General features: G+C 43.5%; 1 protein-coding gene across 1 annotated transcript; it reads left to right on the forward strand.

The window, feature by feature from the left end:
* Positions 1 to 247: 247 nt before the first annotated feature.
* On the forward strand, positions 248 to 10,039 carry GRPEL2 (GrpE like 2, mitochondrial). Its single transcript, XM_026858316.1, has 4 exons — positions 248 to 1,384; positions 2,969 to 3,137; positions 3,994 to 4,075; positions 6,084 to 10,039. Exons 1-4 carry the CDS (start codon positions 1,368 to 1,370, stop codon positions 6,437 to 6,439), a joined length of 624 nt encoding a protein of 207 aa, XP_026714117.1. The 5' UTR covers positions 248 to 1,367; the 3' UTR covers positions 6,440 to 10,039.
* The last annotated feature ends 1,654 nt before the right edge of the window (positions 10,040 to 11,693 follow it).

Below are 11,693 nucleotides of genomic sequence, written 5' to 3' on the forward strand. Positions count from 1 at the left end.
GTGCTTACCACCGACACACCTTTTATTTACAAAGAAAGATTTGCAATTGTTTAAAGCTTCACAGATTCGTTTTGAGGGCTTGGTGAAGGGGGTCCTTCTCCGGCCTCACCTCTGGTTTAGTCTACTTTCTATAACTTTGAAGAAGTGCTGTGTTAACCAGTCAACAAAACAAATGTGACTAGCATCTTAAAAATCATTCAAGATGGGGTCTTGTGCCCCAGGGAGATCTCTATGCAGCCAGGGATAAAATGTGGGGTTTTCTTTTGTGTTGGCATTCCTGGCACCCAGAACTGCAGTGGTTGGGCAGCTTTATGAAAAGAGCCTAGTAACAGCCCCTCGCCTGGTTCTTTAAAGATTACTGTAAGGAACATCCTATTCTTAAGCAAGTGTACGTATCAGAAGCACTTTCAGATTTGTATTTAGCATGTAGTGTGTTGAAAAGGAGTGGTGTGACATATAGATGTTTTAAGTACCCGCTTGATAAAAAGATTGCACATGCAAATGTGTTCAGATGGGAAAAGGAAGTTTGTCACTAGTGTTGTGGGACATGTAGCAACCTTGTATTAAAGATAAAATGAGGGAACATCGGTGCTGTGAAGCAGGGAGTGGTAGGAGATGCTTGGTGGCCTTTAGGCAGATAGAAATCTCTTAAACTGTGCTTTGGTCATAGAGCTGAGCCAGTCTAAGCCCTGGCTGCCACCCAAAGGGGTCACCCCTTCCCCATACTTTCCCTCCCACATCTCACTAGGCTTCACATGTTTCTCTTCTCTTTTGTACTGACACTTGCACTCATCTGATCTGTCAGCAAACCTATTCAGGGGCACAGACAGAAAAGTCTTTTTGTTTTGTAGGGTTAGTTTTCAGCTGGTTTAACTCCCTGAACCTTCATTCTGTACAGCTCCAGTACTGGAATAAGGGGAGCAATCCTGTCCCTTTCAGTTGTGGCTGTAAGCTCAGTTTAGCTGGATTGCTGAACAACACTTAGGTCTCATGGCTTATTTGATAGACCCAGAAACAAAAGCTGTGCTCTTCTGCGACATTGTACCGGAGCAATATAATCTTGCTGAAAAGTAAGAAAGCTTAATGGTGCAGGCCTGGTAACATTAACCCAGCTACATCGATTCTGGGGCCTAAATTAACATCTCTGTGCAGTGTTGAATTGTGCTGTATAAACACAGAAGTTTGAGAAGGTGCCAGCGCAGTTATTTCTGTGCCATGCTGTGTTTCAGTCGGTAGATGTGCACTTAGTATATGCAAAACTACTTTATTAAAGGGGATGTTGAAAGCTCGGGTCAGAGGAAGAGCCTGGGTGTTCCCAAAAAAGGTGACACCCTTCTTCGTTAAGTGTATACCAAAATGTTTCCTGAATGGAGCTGGTTTGGAAGTAAGTTGAATTTTATTCTGCAGACTCTGTGCCTGGTCTAAGGCATGAGAGGGAGGTGGACTGAGGGTTTGGCCTCATGCTGCCAGGAATGGGTCCAGTCTAGGTCGGTTTGTAAAAACAAGGGTGTAGGACGGGGAGTAAAAATGCTTGGTTTCACTCTTGGAAGTGACAGTGTTGTTACTGCAGGTGAAGGGCTTTCTGGAAAAGACAGAAGGAAATGAGAAATATTTTCTCTATTTTACAAAGTGTCTAGCATGCTGGTTCTGATCATCTCACCAAACTGTTTTCAGCCTGACTTCTATTATCTAGTTTTTGGGAAATCTGTGAGATTGTTACAGTATAGAATAGGCTGCTAAGCACCTAGACGGTGTTTATACAGCTCAATCCAATTATCTGACTCTTTGGCTATTTCATCACTCCATCAGCAAATTATGGAGTTAGCCTCCTGGGTGAGCTCCATGTGCAGTACCAACATGAACCAGTGACAAGTGTGCTTTTTAGTTGAAACAAAAAAAAACAAAACCTGGAAATAAGGTAGGCTTCAGCACTTGAGGCTTGGGCTTCTTTTGGGTTTTTTTTTGCCTTTGTGACTCTTTCATTGCTAGTACAGAGAAACAACTGAAGTGTTTAGTAGAACTGTTGGAGAATATTAGGGACAACTTTCAGTCAGCATGTTTAGTCCCTTTCCCAAACACAGCTGATGGTGCTCTGAAGGTTCTGGCAGAAGGCCTCAGAATATTTGGGCTGCACACAGCTTGGTCATGTCTCTGACTGTTCTCTTTGGTTTCTTCACTGTTCTTTGTGCAGTGAACCTGAAACCTGGGTACAATCTAGAGATTGCTGTTTTGTGAGAAGAACTGAGTGGCAAAATGTTCAAACTATCCTCCTTTTTGCTTAACACAAGGAAAACCGAATGCACCAAATACCATGTCTTTTTGCACCCAGGAGAACAAATGGGTCAGAGCATCTGAGAACTGGATTCTCCATTAGCCAGCAGTTTGAGATGTGTATGGTCTTTCCTTGCTTGGTGAATTGCTGCACGAAATCCACAGCCATTCCACTGGTGTGACTTGCCCTTGTGTGGTCACTACCATCTTAAGTAGCAGGCAAGGCTCTGCTTGCATATCTTAAGTGCCATGGGTTTGCAGATTTTACTGAATTTTGCTCAAAACATTTGGGGTTTTTTAAATAACTGTAAAAACAGCTTTATACAACCTGCCTCCTTTTCAAGACTACCTTGCAAAAACATTTCTGAAGTTTGACATTTGGTATTGACCACCTGTACTGGGAGGTCAGCAAAAATGCAACCCACAGCTTGTTTTCCTGTGAAAATCTGACTCTTTTCAAGGTATGTCAAAGAAGTGGTGTACAGCCCCTATAGTGACATGTGAGTCTAAAATACAAGGATTTTTCAGAACATCTGTCTCTGTGTTTCTGTGCTAGATGTCCATATTTTCTGAAAAGAGCTAAAATTTTATCTAGAATCATATGTACATTTTTTAAGAGAGCCTGCTTTTAGTAATGACACTAAACTAGAATTCTTGTTGCCTCTGTTGCTACTTAACTTCCCTTCTTTGTCACTAGTTTGTATTTCAGGGGGTCCCCCTGTGTTTTCAGCACTGCAGCTCAGCAGAGAAGTACAGGAGATGAGTGTGGCCCAGAAGATCCCCGTGATGAGCCCAAGCATCCTCTTTCTGACTGTGCCTTACAGCACAAAGCCATCAAATTGGAAGAACAAGTCCGGGATTTAACTGTGAGTATGCTGCTGGTGGTATCATGATGTCTTTTTTCAGTCCACTTGATTTGGTCTGTCTTTCAGTCCTAGCTTTTTTTGTAAGCCCTGTAACACACACACAACGCCTCTGGGCTGTGGCAGCCTTCAAAGCAGCTGTGCTCTAAGTGTGAGAGGGGGCACTGTGAAAGTACAGCCTGCCTACCCCAGAAATGTCATCCGTCAGTAGTACCTAGGAGCAGGACACTGATAGTATGATCCTGGCAGGCAAAACTGTATGTTGGAGATGATCTGGTCCATTCTTTCACAGCATTGTACAGAGAGAATGGCAGTGGCTTCGTCCTGATTAGCATCACATGTTGTGTAAGTCCTCTTCAGTGACAGTGGTGTGGTGGAAATGGCGGGGATGATGTTATAGAGACTTTGAAAAACAGATGTGACTAAGGAGAGGATTAAATACAGGAGCACTGGACAAGCAGTTCTGGAGATAGTCACCATGAGAGTACTGCTGCACCAGGCAATAAATCAGCCAGTTACAGATCTGTTGCTGAGCCTGCCACCTTGCCTTCTAGAGAGAGGAGTGTCTCAGTAGCCACAGTGAGTCATGCAGAAAGCAGCAGCCTGACAATGCCGTGCTCAGTTGAGCTGCACCCTGAATGCTTCTGGCCTTCACTTGGGTCTTTTGAGGGAGTTGTGGTGGTGCTGATTAATCAGAAGGAGAAGGACTTGGGTTTGCATGTAATGAAAATGCAGGAGCCCAGCACAACTTTCTGACATGAAACGGGCTCTTTTTGAAGCTTTTCTAAAGGATTGCCAACTGTTGGGAAATGGGTTTTACCTCCTTGTTTGATGTCTCCCCTTGCTATTGTGGTTACAGGAGCGATACCGGAAAGCCTTGGCAGATTCCGAGAATGTCCGGAGGAGAACGCAGAAGTTTGTGGAAGATGCCAAGCTCTTTGGTGAGCAAAGTGAGGCAGAGCTGTGTTTAATGCGGTGGCCCGCCTGCCTGAGCATAAAATGCTGATCAACGCTTTTCTCTCCCTCTGCCCTGCCCTCGTTCATTGTAGTCTGACATGATGTCTGGCCTGGACTCTTGGTGTCTGGGCTTACTTGCTGTTTTTCTGTACGTCCAGCTGCGTCCTGTCAGGTTTACCTCAGTGACTGTTCTGTGATATTTTTCTTTGAATAAAATAGGCCCAATGCAGTTGCGTGTAGTTCTACGGACTTGGTTGAAATCACAGGCTCTTCTGTATGCTCAGAACTGGCTCTGGCAGAGTGTATTTCATACTCTCAGCTGTGTCATCAGGATGTGATCTCCTGTACTATATTAACAGCCTCTCCTCTTTTGCTCTAGCTTTTAGGAGGTAGATCCTGCGTGGGACAAAGATTGTAAATACCTATATCAGATGTTTTTTAAAATGTCTGTAAGAAATATTTTAGCATCAGTGAAGTGAGCTGAATTTATAGCTTTGGCAACAGAGACAGGTGAAGTGGGAAAAAACTTCTGATTAATCATTGCACTCTGTCAGCACCATCTCTGAGAACCAGAAACTGCTATTCTCCACAATGCATGAATCTCAGAAGGTTTTTTAGTTAATTCTAGTAGCTTTGAAATTAGAGCTGCTGTATTTTTCTTACTGTTCTTCCCATTGTGCCATAAAATAGCTGTTGACGTCTGGGATAATCAGCATCATTGGTTTTGAGAGGGCTTTTTTGAGCTCTTTTAATTTTATGTGTAGTATGCTTTAGATTTGAAGGAAAATTAGGTTCTTTATAGAAGTTGCTCTGTGTTTCTCTTGGGGTCTGTAGAGGTGCAAAAGGAAAACCTGAAAAGAGGTTGTAGCAGGGTGAGTGTCAGTCTCTTTTCCCAGGTAACAAGTGATACAATGAGCAGAAACAGCCTCAAGTTGTGTCAGGGAGGTTTAGATTGGTTATTAGGAAAAATTTCTTCACAAAAGGGTTGTTAAGCACTGGAACAGGCTGCCCAGGGAAATGGTTGAGTACCATACCTGGAGGTGTTTAAAAGAGGTGTAGATGTGGCACTTAGGGACATGGTTTGGTGGTGGACTTGGCAGTGTTAGGTTAATGGTTAGACTCAATGTTCTTAAAGGTCTTGTCCAACCTAAGTGAGCCTGTGATTCTATGAAATAGTTGGTAGTTGGTCTGCTTCTGTCTGCTCTTTTGTTGCTTCTTCACGCTTTTTCCTTCTGTGCATGTTTAAACATGTCTGTACACTATAGAGAGCACCTGACTGTTGTTTCTCTTCTCTCCTTTCTAATGTGTCTTTCCAGTAAGTTAGTGATGGCATCTATGTAAGTGAGGGAAGCTGGCTTTCCTGAAATTTCTGCATGGTGTAATATACCACTTCTGGAAATGTGTACAACCTAAACCCATTTTTCTAATGAAAATGACTGCATGACTTTTGATGACCAACCCAAGGACAATTTTGTCCAGTCCTTCCACAGTGGTTTTAACTTATGAATAAAACTGTGGATGTACTTTTGAATGGTCATGTATTATTTTTACTTCCCCCCGTTGTGTTTGTTCCCTCTGTGTATGGGCATTTGTGTAAGTTGTTTGGCAAAACATCTATGTCTGCAGGACTGTATGAGAGGGTATGGAACAGTGTCTTAGATGCAAGAACTTTTTGGAGTGAAATACTAATGGTATGCTTTGCCAGGTATAATATATATATATATATATATATATATAGTGATGTGTATAGATGTATCTTTCCTGCATATACTTTGATTTCGGGAGTCTTTCAATTACCACCCATGGAATGATAAAGCTTTGGCTACAGGATACAGAAGACACTGTCTGCTCTCACTAAAGTAACAGTTCAAATCAATTAGCAGCTTTAAAAGTGCTTTGAAATTGCTATGACTTTGTGCCTGTCATTGTACTGTAGCTCTGCGTGTTCTGTAAACCGCCCTCCATTTACTTCTTGCTTCCTTGTGCCTGTAGGGATCCAGAGTTTCTGCAGGGACCTTGTGGAGGTAGCAGATATCTTGGAGAAGACTGCTGAGAGTGCTGCAGAAGAAGCAGAGCCTAGTAATCCAAATCCAACCCTGAAGAAAATCTATGAAGGCCTGTCTCTCATAGAGGCCAAATTGCAAAGTGTATTTGCCAAGCACGGCCTTCAGAAGATGAACCCTGTTGGTGGCAAATATGATCCATATGACCATGAAATCGTCTGCCATGTACCAGCCGAGGGAGTGCAGCCGGGCACGATAGCGCTGGTGACTCAGGATGGCTATAAACTCCATGGTCGCACCATCAGACACGCACTCGTCGGCGTGGCAGTAGAGTCACAGGAATGACATGGGCTTACCTGTTGACATCTGGGACCTTACTGAGCTGAGGAACCCTCAGCTCTTGGTCACAACTGCAGCTGCATGTCTTTACTTATTTATTAAGCTAGGTTTGTATTGTATGTTGGCTTCTTTATAATGTGTGCAGTCATTTTGCCATTAATTCTAAGGTACTTGTATATTTAATAATCCTTTTTGGAGTACATGGAGTAGTACTAGGAGTCCTGCTATTTGTCAGAAATATGGCACTGTAGCCCCTTTCTCCATTGCTTGTTTCTCCATTAAGACTTGTGTGGGGAAGAGGGGAGATACGGGAGAGAAAGGGAAATTCTCTGAGAGCTAAGGAATCTTGTCTCCTGGTTCTATCTCTGAGACAGACTCCTGCAGTGACCTTCAGGAAAGTAACTTCTCTGCCTCAGTTTCCATGTCTGTATTAAGGGAATATAATAATACTTACTGACCTACCTCACAGGGATGTGGTAAGGCTTTTTCTTTGCAATGGGCTTGGAAGAGGAAAAGCCCAAAGGACTGAGTATTATTATCAGGCTGATTTTGGTGTCTCCCCTTGTCCCCAGACCCTTTGGGTGGGTATGAAGATGATCCTTTGAAATGACATTTAGGGGCAGCTTTTTCTTACGTCACTTCAGGAAAACAATCCTAAATTAATGAAGAAATCTCTGTCATACTACAGTTGAATAGGAATGAGGTTTTAAAAATAATTCTGTTGTTGGGTCAGACTGATGTTAATATTTTTGTCTCCAGGTAAAATTTCAACTTGCTTCCTTGTTTCTAAAGGTAAAACAGGGAGTATTGGTTCTTGGTGGAGCCAGAAAACTGTTCTCGCATCTCTTCTTCTCCAATCAAAAAGTATATTTTAGAGGAGGGTAATTTCTCTTCCCTGATGGGTATTTGTGCAGCTTTCAAGCATGATAAACTATATGCTTTTCATTGCAGCTGCTGGCAAAATGGAGATGAAGCAGGATATCTGGACTGTTTTATTTTTTCAGCTCTTCCAATAACGGTACTCTGATAACACTAACTTCCAGTACAGATTCAGATTCTGCTTTTGTGTGGTCATAGTAAATATTAAACCTTTTGGGGTTTGATACAAGGAGAAAAATCTTTTCTACTAAAAGTCTCAAGTGCCCTTGAACCAATTTTAGCAGCGGTGACAAGAAAGCGAGAGAAGCAGAAAGCTGAGGAAGTGAAAGCTGACCTCGAGACGTCCTCTTAGTTAGAGGCATGTTGTTGTCGCAGTATGGCATATGTATTTCCCAGTGGTCATTTTTCCTGGGAGTCCATTTATCTCAGCTGAAAGGATGCAGTCACCGAGTAAGATCAGAATTTAACTCTTTACAGAGCAGTGAGCAGTATAATGACAGAAGAGTTCTATAAACCAGCCTATGGTCTGCGTTACACAAAGCCAAGGCAGGAATGGTTGTTTTCAGGTGGTTTCTTACAGATTGGTTCATTTCTGCCGCCTTTGCTTTCTGGAATTGGATCCATAGCCTGACAGTTATGAGATCCACTTCCAGAAAGTCTTTACTTGCGGTGGATGCCATCACTGGTTTGGAAGAAAGCTCATTCTTCTCCCGTTCCTTTGCAGGCTTCAGTGCGTAATCCTTTTGTGGTGGACTTCAAGATTACCGCATCGTTCAATTAGCAGCTATCGACAGTCTTTCATCTGGGGAGACTATGTGCAGCTAGTTGGTTGTCACTCTAGAAATATAAGGAAGAGGCACATTTCTGATACGCTCCGTGCAAGCAGCTTTAGTGACAGCTGTGTGGGGGTGACTCGGTGGTGGATACTTTTTGAAGCACTGTTTTCTGCTTCTGCGTAGTTAGGTTTTCAGGCAGGTACTTGAGATTTCAACCCCTGAACAGTGCTTCACGGCAGCGTTAGATCACTTCGGAAAAAGCTTGTTCAGTGCTCTTGTTTTATCACGCTGTTGGAAATTTCAGAGATGTGCAGGATTTCTGTTCAGTTTTTTGCCGGTCTACATGCTGACTGGGTCACCAGGTTACGCTGTTACTCAAGACAAAGAACAGGTAAAATATGAAACTTGGCAATGCAAGTCTTGCTGTTCTGCCTCAGGACTGTCTGCAGCCTGTTCTGAGGAAATGTGTCTTCAGCTGGAAGGAGCAGTTGGATTCTCTGCTGCTTCTTCAGCCCCTGCTGTATCAGCTGAGTCTTTTTGCAATATGTGGAAAGAGCTGGTTAGGGAAACTTAACTTTGAATGTGAAACTATTTGTAAGGAACTAAACAAAAGCAAAGGCATTTTACACAACAGGTAGTTTTCTGTCATAGAAAGGCAGCAGCTTAGCTGAGCTGGATTTAAAAGTAGTGTGTGATCAAAAATGATGGGATCCAAAATCCTCTTTAAACTGACCCATGGAGCCACTTGACTGTGAAAGTATCTACAGCTGCTTGGTCCACCACCGGGCTGTTTGCCAAGCCTGTCTGTCTCCTCAGCCAGTATTCACCCATTTTTGCCTTAAAGAAATACTCTAAAATGCACTCCAGACTTTCTGTCTGTACTAGGAGGTTAGTGATTCAGCTTGTGTATCTGGGATCCGCTTTCACTGAGGCACTGTTGTTGGCTAGAGCAGGAATCTGAGGGATCCAGTTCCTGCACAGTCTTTCTCACCCTCCCACAGGCCCTGTTTAATTTTGGGCAAGCTATTTTCCCAGTTCATGCCCCAGCTTTTTAAATCTATGAAACTTCTACAGGATCTTATTGGGCTTTTATGATGAATACTGTAAGATGTACCCATTGCTTAGAGACTCTTTTACAGAAGTTACCAAAGAGATAAATACTGTAGCTGTTGTTTGTCCTAATTTCTGCTTCCTTTGAATGGTGAAGTGAAAATGAAATAACCAAACCTGGATTCCATCAGAGAATCCAGATTTTCTAGGCAAAATTTGATTCTCTTGCCTTTCAAGCACACTTAATGATTTTTTTTATCATGGATGAGATTGCATAAGGGCGGATAGTATTTCTCCTTTGTAGGTTCTTGCTCCCTGATTGTGTAAAGATTGCACACTCAGCACAGTGGGGCGGAGTCCCAGTTGGTGTGACTCCGTCGCACTCTGCCATTACGCCAGAGAGGAGACCTGCCCGTCAGCTTTTTCTCTCAGGTCACTTTATTGAATGACTGTTTAATACCACACAGGAGTATGTTAGCAGGGACCGAATAGCAGAGGAGAGGAAGTGTCATGTACCTCTTTGTCATTTCCACTCCATTTGTCTGGCCGTGAATGGAAGAGCTCGCTCTGGGAATGCAGACAACTAGATAAGACATGCACGTGGTGGTGATGTGTGGACCTGCATTCCTGCTTTCGGGAAGTGGGCAGCCCACTGGCCGTGGGCATTTGCCATGTTCTGTGACCTTGCTGTACCCCATCAGTGGGACGTGTTTGAGTTGAGCTGCTGGACGAGGCTCCAGTGGCACTGTCTCGTGAGCATGGCAGCATCTTAACTCTGACCAGGGGCAGTGCAGAATGTGAATGTTGCTTTGTGAACCTTAAATTCTCTGCTTCATCAGCAGAGCTTCTGTTGAAAGAGACAGCTGTGATACATCGATAGCTATTAGTCCTTTAATTTTTTTTTTTAATGTATTTAAGTTTTATATTGTGAATATTGTAGTATTTTTTTTATTTTAAAACTTGAGATGTTTTAATATTACTTGCAAAGTCAAATGAACAAAATATTGCTAATCTCCAAAAATCTAAGTCCATTTATTTAGTGGGAAACCTGTATATATTGTACTTTTTTTGTGCGTTTCTGTGCTTTTTGTTTACCCAAAGGTCCTGGCTGTATGAAAGACAAAGACTGAAGTGTGGGAGTGGTGCAAGTAATTGACAACAACATTTGAGTTAATGTTGGAAAGGGCTGATTTCCTTTAGATGTCCAGATACTGTCCATTTGCTAATAAAAAAAAAAAAATTGCAGTTGCTTGTTTTTCCTTTTTTCCCTCCCCCAAACTGCTGCTGCTCGTTCTGACTGGTGCTCAGATCAGGTGGAACTGCAGAAGGTTTCTCTCTGTTCCTGATCCGATGGTCTAAAATAAGAGCTGTAATCCTTGAACATTTTATTAACAATGCTTTAGGTGGACTCCCAGAAATGCTCACACATGTGTGAGTGCTGTCTTTCCTCGCGCAGGTGTGGTGTTGGGGATTTCTGTTGTGTCATTCCCTGGTACTTCCGTGCCTGCTCCCTGTCTGCTCCTGGTAACTCTGCTCGTGGACCACCTCGTAGAGAAATGCCACCTGCCAGCCTTTGGTGGTGGTTCATTCTGCACAACTCTGCTAGCAGTTGAGATCTTGGTACCTGGTTTTTGCCATCCTGTTCTCTCACAGCTCTGCTTTGCTGCATTTTTGCCCTTGTGTGTGGTGTGTTGTAGCAGGCACGCTGTATGGCAGCTCAACTAAGGATGGCTAAATATACAGTGTATGTTAGCGCTTGTGGTATCCACAGGTGGGTTATAATTTCAGGGATTTGTTGAAGAAGAGAACAGGCTTTCTCTGTAGGGGTGTGATTGTAACAGATCTCATTCTCCCTTCCTGCATCTTGTGCAAAAATAGCAGTTCCTCTGTTCCTGGTTTTGCCACAATGCCCTTGGGCACTTCTCACTAGACAAACCTTTGCAAAAGGCTGTTCACAAATGGCCGGCCTTGGGTGAGATCTACATTTCTGTGCTAAAGATCTGCCAGCAGAGTCGCCTTGTGATGGCAGAGGCAATGTCCCATCACAGGGGCTCTTCCTCATTCTGCCTAGTTAATGTGGGCACTGCTCTACGTTTGCTGACCAGACCAGGAAACGTGGCTGCCTGCTGCTGTGTGAGTTCATTTCTGGCTCTGCTGGTTTTTCTCTGCAGCAACAGTGAGAGTTGGGAGTTTTCAAACCACAGCCACCGCCATCTGCAGAAAAGCATTGGGCTTTGTGAGTACGGGGAAGAGCATTTTGCTTATGGTGCAGAACGCCTGCAAGCAAGGCAGGGTCTGCCATGAGAGGGAGGCGATAGGGTGCGGTGTTGACCCGGGCTCCTTGGAGCCTTGCCATGTGTACAGACAGATTTCTGGTCGCCCACAGCCGTGGTGAAATCAGGCCCGTTAAGTAAGAGCTTTTTAAAACCTGAGGCATGCTGCAAAGGTAGTGCTGTGTTTTAAGCAGCTTTGGGAACATTGCCTCCCCGTTCTGGTGGGTTGATAGTGCCCGTTGTAAGGACTCTGGTGAGATGAGCAACAGTGGGTTTTGTATG

The sequence above is a fragment of the Athene cunicularia genome, assembly GCF_003259725.1.
Source record: "Athene cunicularia isolate RWA chromosome 13 unlocalized genomic scaffold, athCun1 chr13_part1, whole genome shotgun sequence".
NCBI lineage: Eukaryota > Metazoa > Chordata > Aves > Strigiformes > Strigidae > Athene > Athene cunicularia.